The sequence below is a fragment of the Zalophus californianus genome, chromosome X (assembly GCF_009762305.2).
Source record: "Zalophus californianus isolate mZalCal1 chromosome X, mZalCal1.pri.v2, whole genome shotgun sequence".
Lineage (NCBI taxonomy): Eukaryota > Metazoa > Chordata > Mammalia > Carnivora > Otariidae > Zalophus > Zalophus californianus.
The window spans coordinates 90,336,036-90,361,275 of NC_045612.1; the positions used below are offsets into that span (position 1 = coordinate 90,336,036).

General features: G+C 36.1%; 1 protein-coding gene across 10 annotated transcripts in view; it reads right to left on the reverse strand.

Moving 5' to 3' along the window:
- The window catches only part of KDM6A (lysine demethylase 6A), a 211,935-nt gene that overhangs the window by 142,571 nt on the left and 44,124 nt on the right, over positions 1-25,240 (reverse strand). For all 10 annotated transcript variants that reach the window (XM_027607526.2, XM_027607525.2, XM_027607533.2 and 7 more), the window contains one exon: positions 4,705-4,813. In XM_027607526.2, the coding sequence (XP_027463327.1) occupies positions 4,705-4,813 (109 nt within the window). The remainder of the gene's footprint in view (positions 1-4,704; positions 4,814-25,240) is intronic.

Here is a 25,240-nt window from a genome sequence, read left to right on the forward strand (position 1 = left end):
AAGGAAGGAGGAAAGGGAGAAAACAAATCGATCACTGGCAGGAATTTCAGAGAAAACTTCCAGCTCAACATGAACCATAAAAAAACTATTTTTTAAATTTTCAAGGTTATCATGCTAATATCAGGAATGAATAATTACTGTATCTCCCTTCAACTAACTGTTTTACTTTAGGAATTCTCACTATCTCCCAAGTCTCTTACCTCGTAATTTCTCTTTTTATAATTTTGATGGGTACTCTGAGGTAATTTGCTACTTAATTTTCTAAGTAATTAACTTAACTTGGTGATTATCCTTACCTATAATTTGCCAAACATATTTACAGATACTTACATATAATTTCTATTACACTGCTCCTAAGGTCCATCACATATATCTGCAAGAATATATATGCAGCAGGGAGCCCGCTTCTCCCTCTCCCTGCTGCTCCCCCTGCTTGTACTCTCGCTCTAATAAAAAAAAAATCTTTAAAAAAAATGCATATATATACATATATATATATATATATATATATATATACACATATGTATATATATGCTTGTCCTTCAGTCCAGGGTGCTTGGTCTCTCTGGTTTTCCAATCCAAAGAAGAGAAATCACTGCCCCATCTCATGGCTTAAGGCAGTCTAACAGCTCCATCTTCTGTTTGGTTCAGCAAAGGTTAATGAGTGAGCTTTGGGGTTAGGAGTGGCAAAGAGGTATGGTAGACACTGTGAAAAACCATTCAAATCTCGCTTCTAGGAAGAAATATTGGGAGTCCTGCCTGCAGACAGCCTCTAACAGTGAGCTGCCTTAGATGGAGAGCCACCTTGCCCAAGGTCACACTCCCTCCCAGGCTGGCCCCCATATCCAGTATCAAAAGGATGGAGTACAAAGACCTGGTCATCCTGGCCCAACTTGGGATAGCTCTGAAGGGCCATTCTAGCCCCAAGGCTCCCCATGGGGTTGGCCAAGGCTGTCACAGCTTAACTTCTCAACTCTGTCCAATCCTCCCTCTTCTCCAATCCAATCCTTTGTCTCCTACCTTCCATGGATGCTGATCTTAAAGGCACTCCTTACTAAATATCCTGTATGCTGAACTCCCTCCAGAGGAATCCAACCTACAATAGGCCAAGTGCACTGAGGCTTCATTTTCCTACAATCCTCTAACCAATTACTTTTTTTTAAGATTTTATTTATTATTTAACAGAGAGAGAGAGAGCACAAGCAGGGGGAGTGGCAGGCAGAGGGAGAGGGCGAAGAAGGCTCCCCGTGGAGCAGGGATCCAGATGCAGGGCTCCATCCCAGGACCCTGGGATCATGACCTGAGCTGAAGGCAGATGCTTAACCGACTGAGCCACCGGGGCGTCCCTAACCAATTACTTTTTAAGGATAAATTTCTAGAAGCCAAATGACCAAATCAAGTGACAAAAATTTTTTTAAAACTCTTCAAACATATTACAAACCAGAAAGGCTTAAAAAAAAAAAAAAACTGTTTTAGAAAATCTTTTTTTCCTTCTGCTTCAAATTCATCTGACATGACAGAAAATATTTTTTATAATGAATAAATCCGTAATAGTAATGATAATCAAAGTATACCATATCTGCAGATCAGAAATTTTTAGGAATTCCCTAAGGCAGGATGCAAGATGGGATCAGAATGACAAATAAGGACAAAAAACACAGTCCATAATGAACACAAAACAGATTCTACCATTTTGTACTACAAAAGTAGAAGCAGTTTTTCACAAGGAACCCCAAGCTCAGAAAATTTCACACAAAGAAGAGGACTCAGTACTATAATTAAAGAACTGTCTTCAGAATACAGGGCCAGTAAGTCCCCCACATACATATACCTGAGCAATTTACTCACATGTTCACTGAGTGGTTTATGTTTACTCCCTAAAAAGTTATGGTTTATAATTTGTTCTCCAAAATTAAATGTCTACTTGGCTGGAGCTGGAGGTTCTCAGCTTGCACTGGGTTCCAAAGAGAGAAGGAGGAAGCAGCCTGAGGTAACAAATGTCTCCATAAACTGGTGGTAGTGGTGATGGAGTATGGAGGGGCCTACTCAAGATGGGCTCTAGTTTTGGATTTACAGGAAGATGGTGAAGAGTGGACAGAAAGAATTCAATAATTAGTATGTAAAAAGGAATTTTTTTGTAACTTGGAAATGTGGTCAATAAAGACTCAAGGAGGATTTAAAAAAAAAAATCAAGGAAACAGAAGCCATCAGTTTGAAATACTAAAATATAATAAAATACATATATATACCTCTGCATCCATTCTCACCTCCCTTTTCTTCCTATTACAAATAACTGACCTACTGCCTAGCTATCAATGGCCAGTTCATCTACATGACAGTAAATGGGTCTCAGAGCACCTCTTTTCAAGGACTTATATCTTTAAAAGTTATGGTTCTCTGCTCACATCTTATTAGATTACTCCTGCCAGCTAGTTTGCCACACGCCCCACCTTACCTCCAAAAGAAAGAAAGAAAAAGAGAGAGAGAGAGAGAGAGAGAGAGAGGGAGAAAGGGAGAAAGGGAGAAAGGGAGAAAGGAAGGAAGGAAGGAAGGAAGGAAGGAAGAAAACCTCTAATAAAACAAATATCCCTAGACTCATACCCTCACAGCCAAACATTTTATAAAATGGAAAATATAGTTAAGTTCATAGGTTAATAAAGTTTTAAAGGGGTGGCTAGGTGACAGACATTGGGGAGGGTATGTGCCATGGTGAGCACTGTGAATTGTGTAAGACTGTTGAATCAAAGACCTGTACCTCTGAAACAAATAATACATTATATGTTAAAAAAAAAAAAAAAAAAGACGAAGAAGATAGCAGGAAGGGAAAAATGAAGGGGCGGGATCGGAGGGGGAGACAAACCATGAGAGACTATGGACTCTGAGAAACAAACAGGGTTCTAGAGGGGAGGGGTCAGCCTGGTGATGGGTATTAAAGAGGGCACGTTCTGCATGGAGCAATGGGTGTTATATGCAAACAATGAATCATGGAACACTACATCAAAAACTAATGATGTAATGTATGGTGATTAACATAATAAAAAATAAAGTTTTAAAGGCTACTATACACACACACACACATACTATAGCACGCTCTCCAAGATGCAGCATTAAGAAAAAATTATGTTGTACAGAATTTGTGTATTTTTTTGTAAAATAGTTTCCTTTAAATGAGTTAGTCTTAATTAAAATATCTAATAGAGTGTTAAGTAATTATTAATACCTATTATCCTAAAGACATTTTGCTAAGTACTAACCAGTTTCATATTAACAATCCCCAAACCCCTTTATCTCTTGCTTTTTCAGATTAGAAGACGGAAGCTCAGGGGTATATACACAATATGTTAACAATAATGCCGCTGTAAACAATAGAGATGAGGGGCGCCTGGATGGCTCAGATGGTTAAGCATCTGCCTTTGGCTCACGTCTGCCTTCAGCTCACGATGGGGTCCTGGGATGGAGCCCCACATCGGGCTCCTGGCTCAGCGGGGAGCCTGCTTCTCCCTCTCCCTGTCTCTGTGTCTCACATGAATAAATAAAATCTTAAAAAAAAAAAACACACACAATAGAGATGAACTCCCTATATTACACCTCTCTCAAATAAAAATTGAATTTTCACTAGGAAAGTCCTCACTTGACCTAACACAAAGGTGGCATTATAAAACATCAACATTAAACAGCAACAATCCTTCACTCTAGCCCTAAAACCTGCAGTTTGTTCTGCCCACAAAACACGGTAGTGGAAAACAAGCATACTATGTTTATCTGGTCCACATTCAGATGTTTACTAACATCAGAAGGTTAAAACATTCTTGTTTATAAGGATACAATTTTTCTTTGCTATGGATTTTGCCTTTGGTGTTGGGAGAGTGGGTGGTATTTGGGGGTACTTTATCTTCCTAATGGTCTGCATCAGCGGCCTAGTACTATAAAAGGGACACATCTTGGGGGATGGCCTTGAGTTATTTAACTCATTGCTTACAGGAAAAAAATTTCAAATGAATAAAAAATTTGTTTTCTCCAATGCTCAAGCTCATTATATGATCATCTCTCCTGTACTGCTTACTTTTACAATAACATGACTACAGATCAGATTTTCATTCAAATATTTTCTAGCTAAACGGAAGTTTTATAGCCAGGATAAAAAAGGGAAATAACTGTCTCTGTTACTTCTTCAAAGTATCAATTCATGGCTCACTTTTTTTTTTTTCTTTCTTTTTTTGTATTTAAAGATCTTATTTATTAGAGAGAAAGCAAGCACGAGCAAGGGGGCAAAACAGAGAGAGAAGCAGACTCCCCGCTGAGCAGGGAGCCCAATGTGGGGCTTGATACCAGGACCCTGGAATCATGACCTGAGCCGAAGGCAGACGCTTAACTGACTGAGCCACCCAGGCGCCCCAATGACTCACTTTCTACTATGGTAGAGCCTTTAAGGGGCAGGGATTTTTCACAAGGTAGAACAAAATGGTAGTGTACATGTAGGTGGTGGTTATCAGTTAAACTGGTCAAATTACTGATGATTTACATAGAGTTACGTGAATTTTTCACATTTCTACCTACTCCATTTTTATTCCTCATTGTTTAGGATGTTCACAAGCTTACAATTTCTTAGAAATAGAAATGGTAGTATCCTCAACAGAGTACAAACAATTACAATTATTTTAGATATACATAAATCAAATGGTAATTAATAAGGGAAAAAATTACCTTTTGGATAATCTTCCAATAAGAGGTTGAAGTGACCTAATTGACAAAAGAAATCAGACTCCACTTTTCCTTCAGCTTTTAAGATTAGAGATTCGTAGCAGCGAACAGCCTAGAAATAAAAAATACAAACATTTAAGAAACAGGTAAAACCCTAAAATGTATTTCCTTCCTGAGGCAATGCATAAATCCTCTATTCAATCACCCAAGAAATCAATATATTTCACTTCTACCTCAGACACAGTCAATGCAGTATTGTTTAGATACCTAAGTATTTATTAGAAGAGCCACTAGTTATGGCATAAGTGCTTTTCCCATCTATAAAATAGAAATACTTGACAAGTAAGGAGCACTTTGATAACTTTATTCATAAGCTGCACATCTAAATTATTACAGTGGTCCTTGTTGACATAAACAGCTAATATCCATTTTTCCCACAGACTGAAAGAACTTTATTCAGTTACGTGAGAATTCAGAGAATCTCCAGAGTAATAATAACAGCTACCATTTATACTGAACACCTTTTTGTCATAACCCCTATCAGTTTAAACTACCATTAAAACTGCCTTTCAAATGTCTTCTCATGATATGCTTTAAACCCACTCTAACTCTAGTCTTCATCTTACCCACACTCAAATACATACATATGTATACACTCTATTTCCTCCCTGATATTATTATTATTATTATTATTATTATTATTATTATTATTATTATTATTTTTGTAATCCCGGAGACTGCAGGAGAAAATGAACAATGGAAAGAATAGACTTCTGGAGTCTTGACTAATTCCAGTTCTCATTAGCTACAGGACATCCTGGGGAACTTATCTTCTCTGCCTCTCAGTTTTAGTAACACTCAGAGAGAGGGCTGACAAAAGGATTCAGCTCAGAAAACTTCTCCAAGGGTTCACCACAGTGCTTAGCATTCCACAGGTCCTTAAAAATTGCTTCTTTACTTTCTCCTTAGGTAAGTAAAAAGCTCTCTTTTCAAGATTATTTCAAGCCTCCCAATAGTTTTGCCAAAATTTCCCTGCTAACAATTTACAGTGTTCTCATGTGTTATAATGTGTCCTGGAGTCACTAAAGAAAAAAAAACGTGTATGATTTCTCAAATCTCTGGGTACATTCCCAGATTCGGTATCCACAAAGAAAGGAACTAGGACGAATACCTTCTGTTACCAAATAATCCTTTTCACTACCACTTCAAGAGCATTTGATGGGATAAGAAAATATGATGCAAAGTATCCACTTAAAATGTTTTTATTTTTACTCTCCTGTAAAATAGGGCCTTTGATGGACAGTTTCAAAACGTATATCCTAAAATTTACCTATGCAAAGCACATACATACTCATCAAGTTTGGAGAAGCCATCCTAAACAAGGCAAATTCTGGGATGACTGTACTATCCTTACAGCCTAACATTTTACGAAAGGGCTGCCTTCATTTCTTACTCCACTCTTAGCTATCTACATACATGTATGTATGTACCAAATCACAATCATGAAAAACTAATCATTCTGCTTCCCTATAATTAAAAGAGTCTGAATACTACTCTGAAGTGTCAGAAATTACTATAATTTGGAGGCATGAAATTTCAAGATCCTCTTAATTTACGTCATAAATAATCCTATCGGGCAGATGGTTAAGAGCACAAAAATACAATTTATTTCAGTACTTTTTAACTATCAGAGAAATTCATAAAATTATTGGGCTACAGCATGACAATTCTTAATTTTACATTAATGAGTGACTTTAAAGCTAATAATGGCACTGTAAATAAAACACTCGTTAAAATAGTTATTACCTTTTCTTAAACTCTTAGTTATTTAGAAACTTTTCCTACTCCTCCCTGATAATTTCTTACTGATCAGCATTAAATTTATAAGCAAATATGGTTTCATAGTGAAAAGATTCAAGATATAAACATGAAGAAATTTAATGATTTAAGCAAAAAGATGGCAACATCCTATACTTCTGTCTTACCACCACACCTTGATTCCACTACCATGAATCATTTACTGTCTTATCTTCCACTTCCCATAAACCAAAGGAACACATCTAAAATGAATACTATACATAACTCTGATCATCGTGAAGCATTAACACCAGGTAAAAACCAGAATGGGCAGATTTTAAATTCGCCTACCCATATACTCAAGCTTCATTAACAAATTCATAGTAATTTCCAACAAAGCCAGCAGGCACCTACCAATTAACAGTGGTAGTCAAAGATGCTGCTGACAGAGCCAAATATCAAATGGGATGAAGACGAGCAAAAAGTCAGAATAAATTTTCCAAGTGCCTTGTGTCACCACTTCATAGTGAAACTTCATGAAATCATGTGAAGTGTTTTAGGTAAATGCTGATATTAGATACAGGCAAATGCAATTTTTAAAGAGCATTTAAAGGAAAATAAATAACTGGAGATAATTTCCAATACTCCTAACTCATACAATAATCTAGAATGAAACCGTATTTTTATAATAACATTTTTAGTCAAAAGGCTAACTATAAACATAGAAGATAAACAGTTTAGATTTAGAACAAAGTTTAGGTAAACTTCTATAAAGCAAAAATATTTCCTGTTAAAATGGTTTTTTATATTCTTGCTCTTTTTACTTGAAATGTGCACAAGTAAAATCATCCCCACATGTACACACGTGCAGAGAAAAAAAAGGACTAGAATATAAAGCAAATGTTAAAAATAGAAAGTCACAGAGAAACTTTACTTTGTTCTTTTTATTCCTCTATATTTTCTAGATTTTTCATAATTAACCTATAACATTTCTATTCTTATAAAAATCATTAAGGAATTATTATGCTTTCCTCTAGGATTCACCCTACCTTTAATGTGAGGATAGTCAGAAATTTGCATGAAAATCATTTGTGTCTATATCAGCATCATTCAATAGAGCACTTTCTACAACGATAAAAATGTTCTATAATCTGTGTTGCCCAATAAGCTACCCACTAGACACAAGTGGCTATTGAGCACTTGAAACATGGCTAGTAGAAGTTAAATGAATTTTTAAATTACTACATTTTAATTTTTATTTCTATTTAAATAGACACGTGTTAATGGACAGTGTAGAGATAGATACTGTTTAAAGTTTAAAAATAATTAACTATTTGATCCCTATGCTAAATATTAGGAAAGCAAAATTTCTCATGTTTATAAATGAAAAGCATATAAAAATAATGAAGTCTTGCACCGGGGATGAACAACGCCTTTCACAAAAATCATTGTTACATCCTATGGTTGTTTATAGTGACTTACACATCCATAATCCTTACCACCTACTGGAAAAAACAGTGAGAATGAAAATAAAGTTAATCGTTAAATACTAGAATCAAAGGAGAGTAAACTAAGATCCTCCCAGCTAGGTAGAGAACTTTGATGTCTTCTTCCTATTACAGTACCATTTTCCACAATGTTCAATATAATTTATGGTCGGTATCTGCTTTATTTTTTTTATTTGAAAAATCATTTATCTCGGAACAGTGATATTATCATTACCCTCTATTTCTAAACCTTGACAGATGAAGCTTAGAGCTTATGGACACAGACCTGTAACATTTACTTTTTTAACGTTAACATTAAAAATGCTTAAATATTAAAAAAAAATGCTTAAGCATTACAGTCTTGTATGATGAACTTGGTCAGGGCCTAGCTAAAATTTGTTAGTATTTTAGAATTGTTAAATATAGGCAACTTTTAAAACTAATTATTTTTCTTCCAATTTAAAAGATTTAGCTAAAGTAGTTGGGACATACAGATGGTAGAGAAAATTAATGTAGATTTAAATACCCCAATGATTTTAAATGAACCAAAACTTTTAGGTTGAAAAAAGACAAGCATGCAATCCTGCCCTTAATTCCTAAAAGCCAGCCACAGATACATAAGATGGTTCAGCAGCCAACTGACTACTTACAAAAGAGGATTGTAAGGGATTTAAGCAGACTACAGGTCAACATGTCATCCATGAAATATGGCTACTAAAAAAGTATTCATGACCCAAATCAATAAAGCATATTATACAAATCAACACCAATAATCAGCTCGCCAAGGTCTACTCTGACCAGATTTCTAACATTATCACCAGTTCTGAGTGCCACATTTTCATAGGTGGTAATTTATAAAGGGCTACAATTTTGATGAAGGATGGAGAACTATTGTAAACTAAGTTTAACTGGGGAGAATCACCAGGGATGCTAAAACTTTATTCAAAACTTTAAAAAGCTGTTTCTTCAGAAATAAGATTAATTGCACTTTGGGTAGCTCCAGACATCAGACCAATGAATGGGTGTAACTTATAAAAGCAAGTTTAATTCAGCTCAATCAGAAAAGAGGAAAACTTAAATATGCCAAAAATTAAATGGGCCATCTTTGGCTCATATCATTGCAAAGAACTAAAGCATAAATTACTAAGCTATCTTACTGCGAGTTAGAAAAGAGACTTCTTAACTTTGGATATAATTCTGAGCTGCATTTTTTTTTTTAAGATTCCTTGGGCTTCTACAAGCATACAGTGTATAATATTATATATAATACATACCCACACACAAACACACATACATATAAGTGAGTGCATCTCTCCTGATTTAATTCCATGATTTATTTGCTTTGAATTTCAATACAAATTCAGCATCCTAACCTGCTTTCCTCAAACCCTAAAAATGTTTGCATTGTTAAAGCTGATACCCTTCCCAGAAATATGCCTCATAAATAATGACGATTCTTGCCCTTTCCAGACACTCAGCAATGCCTTTGCCTGGCTGCTTTTCAAACTACCTAAGTCTAAATCAGTTTTTGAAATTTCAACTCACCACATTTTTTTAATGAGGGAAGCGAAAATGATAATCTTAAGGATTATTAATTTTTAATGACGTATTTATTCCTGAACTTAAATATCAGACTTCCATACTTAGTTTTGTTTACTGTTTTTGAAAAGTTAAAATGTATACATCACCACTTCTAAAGGGTATACAGTGAAAAGTCTGTCTCCTAATCCTAACCCCAGCCACCCAGTTCCCTTTCCCAGAAGCAACAAACATTAAAAATTTTCTACTGTATTCAAGACTATTTTGTGCAGATGCAAGCAGATGTATTTTTCCCACTTTAGTATTAATATTTACATATTTATATAAACATTGTTTTGCAACTTGCTTCAGATTCTAGGTGTCCCTGATATCCTTTCTCCTCTCTTTCTCTGTTAATAGAACCCCTAAATTTAATTAGACATGTTTTCACAGAATAAATACTGGGATTCCCAGCCATCCTTGTAGGTGTAGCCTGATGATTAAGCTCTGGCCAATGGCAAACAAAGAAAGGACATGCTCTGCTTCAACCCCTCCTCCCCCTAGTTGGAAGCACCTAGATGGTAGAAGCCAAAGCTGAGGATGGAACATAGGAAAACAGAAGCCTAAATTCTTAGAACAGTGGAGTTCCAGAGCAGCCTGGAACTGGCTCTAAGAATTATTTTATTTAAACAAATGAATGAGTATGCAGCCCTCTTTCCTCACTTAAAAAAAAAAAAATACAAAAACAAAAATGTCCCAGCCACCTAATGAAATAATCATTAACACATACAAAAAGGATGAAGGAGGGATGCATGGTTAAGCAACCAACTCTTGATCTCAGCTGAGGTCTTCATCTCAAGGTCGTGAGTTTAAGCCCCATGTTGGGGTCACACTGGGCAAGGAGCCTACTTAAGGGGGGGTGCCTGGGTGGCTCAGTCAGTTAAGCATCTGTCTTTGGCTCAGGTCATGATCCCTGGGTCCTGGGATGGAGTCCCGCATTGGACTCCCTGCTCAGCGGGGAGTCTGCTTCTCCCTCTCTCTCCATCCCTCCCCCTGCCCCCCCCCCCCCCCCCCCCCCCCGCTCAGGCCCTCTCTCTCTCTCAAATAAATAAAAGCTTTAAAAAAAAAAAAAAAGGATGAAGAAAAAAGGAAAAAGAAATCTAGGTAACTGTCACCCATACTTAACATTTTAGAGAAGATACACGAACTTACACATCTATTAACTCTACCCTATCTCCTTCTCTCCAATTTCCAAAATCTCTCGCATCACAAAAAGTCAGTATAACAAAATTTAAGCATTTCAGTCTTGCTCCTGGATTTCTCAGCCTCTCTGGACCTATTATACTCTTCATTCAGTGGATGTGCTGGATGTTAATGAGTAAGCAAGCATCATGCAAGATACTATCATGGCACCCTACATACCATTCTTTTCAAACAAACTATTAAAAATACTTTGCTATTACAAAATATTCTTACAGAACTATACTACTGAAATCAAAACTAAATAATTTAATAAGTCAAGTGTTGATAGTTAATATTTGAGCCCTTGATACGTACCAGGCACTATTCTAAGCACTTTACATATATTTATTCATTTAATCCTCACAATTTCTCTATGAAATAGAGACACCCTACTTCACAGACAGAAAAACTGAGCCACAGAGAAAAATTCTGTGTCCAACGTCACAGTTACTAATTAGGAGAGGCTGGATTCAAACAGTATGTGAGCCTCTAAAGCAGTTAGGTGTTCAACTTAGGCCATGCCTAAGGATCCAAAAGTCATTTCCAATAGAGGACACCCCATAAGCAACTCTCTTACACTCCTACAAACTAGCTCCCTCTATACCAAGCAGAAAAGCATTAAGATCACCACTTCCTGCTCCTGCCATCCCACAGAAAGATTGAGCCTCACAGTTCTTTATCAAATTTTCTTACCTTGCTTTACTTTAAATCATATAAAAAGCAACAATCATTCAAAAAAAAAAAAAAGACACACACACACAACCCAAAGAAAAACACCAAGTTCCCATATTCAAAGTGACTTGTGGCAGAAAAACACTACTGTTTATATATATAAAGGATAATATACGAGTTCAGACAACATGTGGAAAACATATGGAAAATGTTATATGGTTTTACCCTACTTTTTGTATCTTCTACGTTTTATCTCCTTAGTTTACCTAGTGTTGTTATTGCTCTCTTTAGTATATTTGGCAAAGAAAGGCCAAATACACCTGCAACAAAGCACACTAGGCTATATACTGTCTGAACTGTCAACAAGTTGCTGGATTACTACTAACTCTAAAACCTTTATTGTTTATGCATGCAGCCAAATGAACTAATGATTTCTACATTAGCACGTGTACACACATATACCCACCCCCAGGGCCAACATTAAATTTTAAAAAAGCTGTTGTGTCAAAACACCTATGTTATTTCACAAATAATTTTTTTCTATATCATACCAACTGTAACACCATGCAGATGGGGTAGTCAAGTTATTTGTAAAGCCTCATTCAAATCAAGCATGTGTATTAAGTCTTGAATAATCTTTAAAATGATGTGTATTTAAAATTTGAAGGTAAGGAAAGTATGAGATAGAATTTCAGCAGAGTGATTTCTGTGAATAAAGCCCAGAGTAATCCCGTGATTTCCCATGTAAAGCATTTGGCATTATAGCTTACATTCTGCCTCATTTGCTTGCTACTCCACAGGGTCTATTATTTATCTAGAGGAAGAAAGAGACAATCTTACATGCAATCACTCTCCCTGTCATTTGGGCTATACACATTTAATTCAGATTTCCAAAAATATATAAATAGGAAGAAAGCCAGCTACAACAAAACTAAGTAGGCCAAATCTGCATAAGGTAAAAAAAAAAAAACTGTGTCTATTATGCCTGCTATAACCTGGATACTTGCTATAATATATACAGTTCAAGTTAACATCTTTGGTAGTAAAGTATGCATTCATTTGTTTTATATGCATTTGTCAAATAATCATAAATGCACAAAGGAAGAAAAGACCAAGCACTCCACTGGGGTAAGAAGAGGGGAGACATTACATTTATCAGCATGAGCTCCACTGAAAATCATCTGCTTTGAATTCTACAACTTCTAATATGTAGTAGGCACTTATATTTATCTACTAAATAAATGAACAACCCTAAAACTAGAGAAACTGCAACATAGTAAAGGCCCCTTCCCCCAAAGATAGCGCTTTAAAAAAAAAAAGCATTAGTCTGAATACACCCTTCCAGACTTTTCTCTATGCACACATATACTTTTATAAAACTGCATACAAAGATTTGTACTATTTCTTTCATTCAATATATTACCTGCTTACCATGTCAAAACATATAGATCTGCATCAAAATTAACATCTCATATATTTTACTGAAGAGCTAAACCATAATTTCTTTCTACTTAAGAGTAACCGGTTGTTAATCAAGTTATTATTACCCAATAAACATAATTTGGCCAATTTAGATTTCTTTAGGAAAAATTCCTCACAAACAGCAAAATTTAAGCTTTGATAATCCCACCAGCAAAGCTGAACCAATGTAATCTTCCAACAGTGCTCATTTCTAGTTCTTTGATTACTTTTTTCCGAATATTTACTAGCTATATTTATTATTTCTTTCACGAACTATCAACCTGTTCATAGACTGTGCACATTTCTCTATTGGATTGTGAACAGTTTTTCCTAAATAATTTGTCGGGTGCTATTTATATGCAAAAGGCTTTTACATATAATGTTATTGCAGAGTATCTCTTCCAGTTTGCATCTGCCTATGAATTGTTCACCAAGTTTTTGATGTAAAACGTTCCCTATTTTCTCAAAACCAACCACCACTTCCTTTACAGTACGTATGTTAGGCTCAGAATGAGAAAATCCCAGCCCCCCTGACCTCATAAACATTCACCAATATTTTCTTCTATTGTCAAGAAAGAACCTAACTAATTACATTTTCTTTCCTGTGTAATTTTGGACTGGCCCAGCAGGATTCAGGCTCTAGAATTCCCTCTCTTCCTTATCAAACTAACAAACTTAACATACACACACAGCTCCATTTCTGAGATTCATATTCTACATCGAGCACTCTCTAACACATGTACTGGGAATGGGTAACAGGGCTGCTGAAAGAGAGGTAGCCTCAGCCTCTGGGGCTGCCAGGCAAAAATCAGCCAGGGTGCCAGGGCGCCAGGGCAGCCACAACCTCTCAGCCAGAGCCACTGTTTATGTACCATCACCAATCTTAAGCACCTTCAATAGTTTCTCCTGGTCATTAGTACAAACTATTTTTCCATGCATGCCATAAAATTAAAAGGGTTAGGCTTCAGGCAGCCTGGACACAACCACTCTCCTGAAAACTAAAAAATGTTGGACTAAACCAATAAAGACATTAGACGTCTATATCTACACATACAAAAACCTATGTCAGATGGATTAAAAAGACCTAAATGTAAAAAGCAAACTTATCTAAACCTTTAAGAAGAAAACAGCAAAATGTCTTTGCTATCAGCATAGGTTAGGAATGCTTTAAAAACAGACCTGAAAAAATGCCAAATCAGGAAAAAAAAGTTAAAGATTAATTCAATGACATCAACATTTGGGACTTTAGTTTATAAAACACACACACACAAGTATAAAGGCAAGTCACAAACTGGGAAAATACACTTTTCAACATATAGTGAGAAAGCATTCACATTCAGAATATACAGAACTCATAGGAATCAGTAACATTCAAAAAATTACTGAGGAAAATTTGGTCTGTCACTGTCATCTACAACTGCAAGAATGAGCAATAAAGCAAAACACAATCAAATTATTTGCTGATTAATAAAGATCAAGGAACAGGTGCATTACCCACTCCTTAGCTATTTCACAAGGGTTCGTGTCTATTAAACCACTAAAAGGTAACCCTGCTCTAGCCTAACTATAAATTTTTCCAATATGACTTGAAAAGTTTTTAACTCAGGAATTGAAAGGAAAAAAGTTAAGTCTCAAGCAAATTCAGTATCTCCTATTATTAGTGACTCTTAAGAATCTGCAGCATTAATTTGAAAAAGTTCATCTGAAAAACCAGTCCTAAAAGCATATTATACCAAATATCTGTATTTAAAAGAAAACTGCCTGAATATTAAATACTCATTTAAAATATTTTCATATAAAATATGAAAACTGACCATCCAAATACCATTTCAACTTAGTTTAAGTCTCTAGAAAGCTTATATTTAAATTTCTATTTGAAATCAGTGAAATAAAATATGAACACATCAGTCTCAGGAGAAACCTTAAACCTATGTTTCCCTACACAAGACATACATTTGAATTACTGGAATGACATTTTAATTGACATTTCAACCTTTCATTCTATAAGGATTTTTGAGGTTTAAAATTCTTAGGTCTTTGGACTTCTGCTTGCAGGCAAGATGCAGTAAAATGGACCAAATATACCCTGAATGAAATAACTAAAAAACAAGAGAAAATGTGCGAAAACAAATGTTTTCAGACATTGGACATCTGAGAATACCTAACAGTAATCTTTGAAAAAGGGAAAACAAAGGATGTAAGCCCTAAAATTACCTCAAGCCTACTGCCTACAAAGACTGTTTAGGCTGCAGCAAAAGCACAGGAAATCTTCTTGCCTGAATCAATGCAAGCCAGAGTAAAGTGGAATAACATCTTTACAGTTACTGAAAGGAAAACAAGTCTGTCAACTTACAATTCTATACTCAGCAAAATTATCTTTTAAAAAAAGAAGGTAAAAGTATACTTTTCCAGATATGCAAAAACTGAAAGAATTCAACACCAGCAGACCTACAGTCTAAGAAATGAACTTTTAAGAATTTCTAAGAATTTTTTTTAATTAAAAAAAAAAATTCTCAGGCAGAAGGTAAGTTATACCAGATGAAAATCTTGATGCAGAACACAGAATAAAGCCCACTGGAAATGATAACTGCATAGACAATTACAAAAGATATTTTTCTCATTTTTTTTTTTTTAATGTCTCCTTAAAACACAACTGACCCAAAAAATCTAGGCCAGGGGGAAGACCTCCTATCACTAATAAGCAAGTTTAACAAGGTCAATATACAAAAAATTAATTGTATTTCTACACCTTAACAATGAATAATTAGAAACAAAATTTTTTAAAATACCATTTATAATAGCTCCAAAAATATGAAATATATAGGTATAACTCTTAACAAAGTACGTGTAACAGAATCCGTATGCTGAAAACTACAAAACACTACTGAAAAAATTCAAAGACAACCCAAATAAGTGCAGAGAGATACTGTGTTCATCAATCAGATTTGATAGCATTAAAATAACTCTCCCCAAACTAATTTATAGATTTAATGCAATTCCAATCAAAATCCCAGCAGGATTTTTCTGTAGATACAGATGAAGTGGTCATAAAATTTAAATGTAAAAACAAAGAAACTAGGATAGTCAGAATAATTCTGGAAAAGAATGAAGTTGAAGGACTATGACTCAATTTTAAGACCCATTATAAAGCTACAGAAATCAATTAAAACCATGAGATATCATTACATACCTATTTGAATGGCTAAAAAAATTTCTAACTTTATTGAGATTTAACTGACATAAACATCGTGTTAAGTTTATGGTTTGCGATGTGATGATTTATGTATATATTGTGAAATGACTGCCACAATAAGGTTAGCAAATCTAACACCTCATATAGTCACACGTGATGAGAACATTTAAGATCCACTCACTAAGCAGCTCTCAAGAATACAATAATACAGTATTAACTAAAATTACCATGCTATACATTAGATTCCCCCGAATTTATCCATTTACAAGTGGAAGTTTGTACCTTTTGACCAACATCTCCCCTGGCAAACACCAATCTACTCCCTGCTTCTGAGTTCTACTTTTTTAGATTCCACATACAGTTATAGCGAGATCATATAGTACTTGTCTTTTCTCTTCTTGACTTAATCATTAGCATAATGCCCTCAAGGTTCATGAAATTTTTTAAATGGGACAATACCAAGTGTTAATGAGGCTGCAGAACAACTGGAACTCTTACACACTACTAGTGAGAATGCAAAACAGTACAGTCACTTTAAAACACAATTTGACAATAAGTATAAATATACATCTATCACATGACCCAGCAATCTCACTCCTAAGTTATTTACCCTAAAGAAAACTTATGTTCATACCAAAACCTATACATACATACCAAAATCTATATTTATATAGCAGCTTTATTCATAATCAATGAAAACTGGAAACCAAATATCCTTCAACAGGTAAGTGGATAAACAAAACTATGGTACATCTATACAGTGAAATAAAATCTTTAAAAATTAAAATTAAGAAATTACTAGAACTGTTAAGTGTAATATTCAAGCTCAAGATACAATGTCAATTGTATTCCTATATACCAGCAATGAACAACTGGAATCTGAAATTTAAAGAAATACCACTTACAATAGTAACCCCCCAAAATGAAGTACTTAGGTATAAATCTAACAAAATATGTGTGTAATCTGTGGGTGGAAAACAACAAAACACTGACTGATTAAAGAAACCAAAGAACACCAAAATAATCAGAGAAAGACACCATGTTCACAAAATAGAAAACATTACAAATATATCAATTCTCCCTAATTTATATAGATTCAATGCAATCCCAATAAAAATCCCAGCAAGCTCCTTTGTACATCTCGACAAAGTGATCTAAAAGTTATGTGCAAAGGAAAAAGTAGAATATGCAAACAATTCTGAAAAAGAACAAAGTCAGAGGATTCATATTACCCAATTTCAAGACAATAGAGTAAGCTACTCTAATCAAGACAGTGTGGTATTAAAGAGAAACATATAGATCAATGGAACAACAGAATCAACAGGCAGAACCACGCCAATATAGGCAACTGTTTTTTGACAAGGTGCAAAGGCTGAATTCAATAGAAAAAGGACTGTCTTTTCAACAAATGGTGGTGGAAAAACTGAAAGCCCATATGCAAAACAACAAGATCTCAATACATACTTCATGAGGTAAAGACATATTCAGATCTATAAATACAGCCAACACACATACAGAAAAGAAAACGATCTCAAAAGGAAGGTAAGGGATGAAGGAATGATAAGCAAATAAATCTTAAACACGTAGGTGACAACTTTAACAGTAATATTTTATGTTTAAAACATGTACAGAATTAATATATACAACAATAAAATAAAAGGCGAGGGGAGAAGAGTAAAGGTTCCAAGAATCTTACATTGCCCAAGGAAAAGGGAAGATGTACCAATCAGACTTTAATTAAGTCAAAAATACATGCTGTGGGGGCAGCTAGGTGGCTCGCCGTAGGTTAGGCAGCTGACTCCTGATTTTGGCTCGTGTCATGATCTCAGGGTCCTGGGATGGAGCCGTACGTCGGGTTCTGCACTCAGCGAAGTTGGCATGAGGATTCTCCCTCTCTCTCACTCTATCCCTCCCCCAACTGGCACTTGCACTCATGCTCTCACAATCTCCAAAATAAAATAAATAAATCTTTAAAAAAAAAAAATGCTGTAATCCCCCAAAGCAGCTGTTTTCAAAGTGTGGTTCATGGACAACTGGTAGTCTCCTACACTCTTTCAGGGTGTCTGCTGAGTCAAAATTATTTTCACTGTAGTACTAAGATGTTATTTCTCTTTTTAACTCTGCTGACATTTATCTTGATGATCCAAAATTAATGGTGAGTAAAACTGTTGGCAATTTAGCAGGAGTTAAGCCAGAGGCACCAAACTGAACCAGAAATCATCATATTCTTCACCACCAAGCAAGTATAGTTTTTTCTTGTTGTTAATGCCAATTTCAACTTAAGAATATCCTTGATGAAACAGTAAAAGTCATTTTATTAAATGTCAACCCTTGAGTACACACAGTTTGAATAATGTGAATGGTTAAAGTGGGAACTACATTTAAAGCATTTCTGCTCCAGGGGCGCCTGGGTGGCTCAGTCGGTTAAGCATCTGCTTTCAGCTCAGGTCGTGATCCTGGGGTCCTGAGATCTACCCAGCATCAGGCTCCCCCTGCTCAGTGGGGAGTCTGCTTCTCCCTCTCCCTCTCCCTCTGCCCCTGCTTGTGCTCATGCTCTCGTGCTGTCTCTGATAAATAAATAAAATCTTAAAAAAAAAAGCACTTCCACTCCATACTGAAGTACAGTGGCCATATTGTGGGAAAGTACATGTGAGATTGTTTTAAGTTGTAAATTGAACTGGCCTCTTTTCATGGAACACCATTTTTATTCAAAAGAATGACTAACAAACTATGCTTACTTTGACTTAGGTATCTGGAAGACATTGTCTTGAAAACAAATGAAATGAGCCTGTCATTTCAAGAGAAGCAAGTAACAGTAATTTCTTGCCAATGATCAAACTTGAGAGTTAAAGCACAAATCAGAATTTTGGAAAACTTGTATCGACCTCCACTGTGAGCTTGACAGCTTCCCAAAATTTAGGGCCTTTTCCAATATGATTGATGATAGTATTAATGAATTTAATTTTTTGATATTGCAATGTCTCTTGACACTGGAATAACTGGTAGTACTCTCCTGCTCCTTCTTTGATGCTTGCCTAACTGCCCCAAACCATGTTACTTATGTTTCTCCAATCCTTAAAAACATCTTTTGCCTACTATTCAAAGGTTACAGTATCTTTTTAGTATCTGCAAAACCTGAAACAAATCTTACAAGGACACACCCTCATCTTTAGAAAGAAAGAAAAAGGAAAGAACTCAGTATACCATCACCAACTTACTTCCACTCCCAAAGCCTATGACAGTATCACTAAATCATGAAAGGTTATAAATCAACAATGTATAGCAGTTTATGACATATTCTAAGTAATAAGTTACTACAACAAAACCCATTTTTCTTTATGGACAAATCAGACTATGGGTTAACTAGTTCTTGTACTGCTAAAACCTGATAAAGGTGGAACCATCAGTTGTGTTACCAGCAACACCAACCATGGTAAAAAGTCCTACTGATGAAATCTAAAGTGAGAGAACTGCAAAATGAGCTGTGAATATCTGGTAGGGTTCTATAGCTTTGACATTCCCTCAGCATAGGGGCTCTTTTAACTGAGCATATCACTACTGAGACTGCAGGGAGAGTATGCCCATAAAAATTACGGAAGATATTAGTTCCTATTTAAGGGTAGGTATGTGTGTTCGAAGCAGATGTGGTAGGATGAACAAAAGATGACCTTATATGGCAAAATATGTGATTAATTTAAGGATCTTGAGAGGAGGTACTTATTATGGATTATCTAGGTGGGCCCTAAATGCAATCACTTGTATCCTTTTAAAAGAGTAGTAAAGGTTTTCAGAGAGACACACAGAGATGTGAAGACCTGCCAGCAGAAAATGCCAAAGAAGCAAGGAACTGATTCTTCACTAGAGCTTCCAGAGAGAACTGCCCTGCTGTCATGCCAACCTTGATTTCAGGCTTCTGGCCTCTAGAACTGTGAGAATAAATTTCTGTTGTTCTAAACCACCCAGTTTGTGGTAATTTCTCACAGCAACCACAGGAAACTAATACGGCAGAGTAGCTCTGCACCCACCTATGTGAGTCTCATTCTCTCACACCTGAGCTGTCACTTCATGAACCAAAAACTAACCCCTAGACAAAATTGCAAGGATTCTCAAGGAATGCCTGTCACTGCTCTGCTGGCATGCTGTTTCCTGTCCAGTATCCTTCTATGTCAATCTGACATCAAGCGTGACTTAACCAGGTCTTACTCATCTGAATGACTTTTGAGCCTAATGCTCCCCAGTGGGCATTAAAGCTACTAATAGTTTTGTAATGCCAAAGTACCCAAATACTTTACTCTTTTTAATGCCATCAGAGCTAAGTGCAGCAGATAAAAGTGTGGGCTCTGGAAACTTGGCTAGGTAGGTTTGGATTTTAGCTTTGCACTGTGTGTCCTTGGGCAAGTCACTTAATCTCTCTGGTGCTCTGTACAAAAGGGATATTTTAGAGCAACTACCTCAAAGGATTACTGCAAGGATTAAATGAGTTGATCCCACAATTTAAGATTTCAAGCAAAAGTTGGAATTTTGGAAAACTTTTTTCTACCACCGTGAACTTTATGAATCATAGTTCATAATTTGCATCTTTGTCACAGACCACTTGTTTCGCTAAGATTTTAAAGTTAATTACTGTTTCGCTGTACATCATATAGTTTTTAATTATGGCTGTATCCCTTTCTCATTCCTGATGTTTTATATTTATGCTCCCCCTCTTTGCTCTCTCCCTAAGCTTTACTAGAGAGGTATGTGTATTTTGCTCTTTCCAAAACCAACTGCTGGATTCTTTATGAAGATGTTTTAAATGCTGTACTACAAATCACTTAGAATAGGATGTGCATGAATGATATTCAGTACATAACATCACCCTCTTGCCTGCCATGATGCTTTATTAAATGAAAGACTTGGCTCTCCAGGATGGTACATAGTCCCAAAAAAGGCCGAGTATTACATATATTATAATGGAAGAGAAAAAAGAGAACTAGTTGCCTATACAGGAATAATAGAAAATGCAAGGCCTTGCATGATACAGTATCACCAACCACCCTTACCTAATCTCTGCCTTCTCCTAACAGTTTTCTAGACATACCACTTTTTCTTAGCTCAGTGCATAGTGACAAAGATTCCCTCCCTGAGCAAACTCAACTCAGGCTCCTCTAAGCTCATTTTCAACTAGGCCTCAACATTTGGATTTGTGTTTCTCTCATGCATTGTCCACTATTAGCAAGAATCCTACTAAACTGCTTTGGCCAGAATCCCCCATCCTGCCACCCCACAGGTAATGTAATGTCTGACCACTCTAGCCAGACACCCCATGTGTTTTCTTAATTAAAAAAAAAAAAGAAAAAATATATAGGTAAGACAGGCAAATAAAGGTCTTAAAAAATACAATTAAACATGGGGGGGCCTATAGGACTAAAAGAAGTTAAGTAGGTTAAAAAAGGGGGGGGGCCAGTTAAATAAAATAAGTATCAGGAAACCTTGGTATGTCAAAGAAACTGAAAGAAGAAATAAGCTTTAGAAGTGCAAGAACAGTCTACTGTGATGAATGTTGCTGAAAGGTCAAGTAAGATATAAGTAAAATCTAAGGAGACTATCATGTACCTAAATGTCATCAGGACACAAGTAGCAATAGCAAAAGGCTACCTAGAGCAAGAAGAACCACTAGTCTAAGGTGAAACAGCAAAGATCTAAAAGCTATCATCAGAATATATAGGCAAGCTTCTCAGTTTGAGACAAATCAGCAGACTGAGGCAGGCATCCATATCTTGGCTCCAAGGTATTAAAGCAAAACAATAACACTGGATAAATGCCTGTCTTTAACACAAAGGTAGCTTGTTCTCTATTCTGTTTTATACAGCCTATCAGGTATTTGATGGAAAGTCCCATACCTGGAAAAAGAACAGACCTAACAAGAGGATTCTGATTGAAGAGAAGACTAATGACTGTCTCCATCTCCTGTGCTTAGATTCCTTTTCATCAACTCAATGCTAGCTTTAGGAGTTTGGTAGCTAAGAAGAGAAAACTAAGTGACATTAAGTCACTGATGAAAAACATTTTTAAGACATCCCCCCAACTAAAAGAACATAAAATAAAATCAATTTTAATAGGATTTTTGTAGGGGCACCTGGGTGGCTCAGGCGTTAAGTGTCTGCCTTCGGCTCAGGTCATGACCTGGGATCAAGCCCAGCATCAGGCTCCCTGCTCGGCGGGAAGCCTGCTTCTCCCTCTCCCACTCCCCCTGCTTGTGTTCCCTCTCTCGCTGTCTGTGTCAAATAAATAAAATCTTAAAAAAAAAAAATAGGATTTTTGTAGACACTTGCACTGTTGTTGTTGTTGTTTTTTAGTTTTTGGTATTTTAACATGGAAAAAAACATATAACATTAAATTTACAATCTTAACCATTTATAAGTGTACAGTTCAGGACTGTTAAGTATATTCAGATACTGAATGAAATTCTATACCCATTAAACACTTATCACTCCCTTCCCCCCATCCACTCCCACACCCACCCTTGGCAACCACCTTTCTACTTTGTTTCTGTTATTTTGACTAGTTCAGATACTTCATATGAGTGGAATCATACAGTATTTGTCCTTTTGTGACCAGCTTACTTCATTTAGCCTAAGGGTCCTCAAGGTTCACCCACACTGTAGCATGTAACAGATTTCCTTCTTCAAGGAAGGAACACACACACACACACACTCTACCTTCTTTATCCATTCATCCATTGATGGACATTCGGGTTACTTCCACCTCTTATCTGTGAATAATGTTGCAATAAACATGAGCATGCAAATATCTCTTCAAAATTCTGCTTCTAATTCTTTTGGATATATACCTAGAAGTGGGGTCACTGGATAAAATGAATTTTTTAGTGTCATTTGGTTATAAGCAGAGACCCAAAACTCAAAATGGAAAAACAAAACAAAAAACTGTATCTCGGGTAAGAAAATATGTGAGGATCACCACTTAAAGAAGAAAAAAAAAGAAAAAAGGGGGTGGTCTGAGAGCACGGCCAAGTTAGAGAAAGGACAAAATAAACATTCCATGTATATAAGCCCCACCATCGCCAAAAAAAAAAAAAAAAAAAGGTATTGCTGCTCTTGAAAAATACACTGGCAATTAAATTTAAACACACACTTAACCATATGATCCAGCCATCCCACTCCTATTTATCTTAGAGAAATGAAAACTCGTGCTCCCTCAAAAACCTGTACATGAATGTTTATTACAGCTCCACCCATAACTGCCCCAAAGTTGGAAACAACCCAAGTGTTCTTCAACAGGTAAATGGAAAAACTGTTGTATATCCATAAATGAAATACTGCTCAGCACAAAAAAAGGTGACCTATCCATAAACGTACAACTTGGATGGATTTCAAGGACATTAATGCTAAGTACAAAAAGTCAGTCTCAAGAGGTTACATGTTCTGTGGTTCCACGGATATGATATTCTCAAAAAGACAAAGCTATAGCCATAGAAACTAATTAGCAGTTGCCAGGGGTTATGAGTTGGGGGAGGGTGTGATTACACAAAAGCATAGTATAAATTCTGTATTCTGAAGGTGATAGGGGTTACACGACTCAATACATGTGTTAAAGTTTATAGAATATACCAAAAGAAAAGAGTCCATTTGACTAAATGGTAATTTCTAAATAAAATAAAGAAGACAAAAGAACATTTCAGGACTCTGGAAAATGACATACAACAAACTAAGAGTTATTCAAGAAAAACCAATGAACTATAGTAAAAACAGTGGGAGTCTGCAGTATTCACCTGGGTACTCAAGCCCCCCTACCCCATCAAGGTCCTTGGGATAGTAATTCTACCAAGGCAATCGGAGAAAGCAGTGAAAAACAGCTGCTCCCATGGCAGAGGGGGCTGGCCTGACTTGAAAATGAATACATAAAACGACAGCCATCTCAATACTGAACAACTGAGGAAGACCAACATCAGAGCTGCCTGAAGCTGAAGCTGCAATATTGGTGGGGGCAATCATAAAATCAGCCAGAAATTTTACTGGGTGACCTGAGGAATGAGACAGCCATAGTAGACCTTGATAAGCTCCCACATATTCCTGGGAGTCTGGAAAACTGTACACACATTCAGGAGAGACAATAGATATCTCTAGCTGTCTACTCATACCTTTGCTCAAGCCGAGTTTGAACTTTAAATCTGAACTCTGAATGTGTTCCCAACATACACACATTTCAGTAAAGGATGCCTTATTGGATCAAGGTGTTTAAACACAACCTCTTACTTATCACTTGCTGATCATTAAACTATTATTGACCCAGAGACGACTTCTAGGAAGCCAAGCTTAAAAATAAAACCAAAACTTAGGGGTGCCTGGGTGGCTCAGTCGTTAAGTGGCTGCCTTCAGCTCAGGTCATGATCCCAGGGTCCTGGGATCGAGCCCCGCTTCGGGCTCAGCGGGAAGCCTGCTTCTCCTTCTCCCACTCCCCCTGCTTGGGTTCCTGCTCTCACTATCCCTCTCTCTCTGTCAAATAAATAAATAATATCTCAAATATATATATATAACCAAAAATTAAAGGAAAAAACAACCAAGCAGAGACATCAGTGGTGACACACTACAGAGAAAAGAGACTACAGAATTAATCAAGGCAAGTCACTAAAACTAAACAGCAACCACAGTAATCTAGGAGGTTGGCAAGGGTCAGAATCCAGAGTTGCTACAATATATTACTGAAAATGTACAATTTTCAACAAAAATTTATGAGACAAGCAAAGAAACGGACTTTAAAAAAAAAGGCTGGGGAACTATAAAGAAGATTAAAGTGACAAGACACACAATACAAAATGTGATCTCTAGATTCTGGATTTAAAAAATAACAACTATGGGACACTATGGGGAAAATGAGGAAATTTTAATATAGACCATATATTAGATAACAGTATTATCAATGTTAACCTTCCCAAAAGGTGAGAACTATACTGTGGATATTTTGGACAACGCACTTGTTCTTAGGAAATCCATGCTGGACTATTCAGGTAACTTTCAAGTGATTTAGTAAAATGTGAAGAGAAACAGCACACACACAAATGTGGCAAAATGTTAACAACTGGTAAATCTCGGTGAAGGAAATTACAGATATTCATTGCACTATTCTTTTGAACTTTTCTAATGGTTTGGTATTTTCCAAAACAAAAATT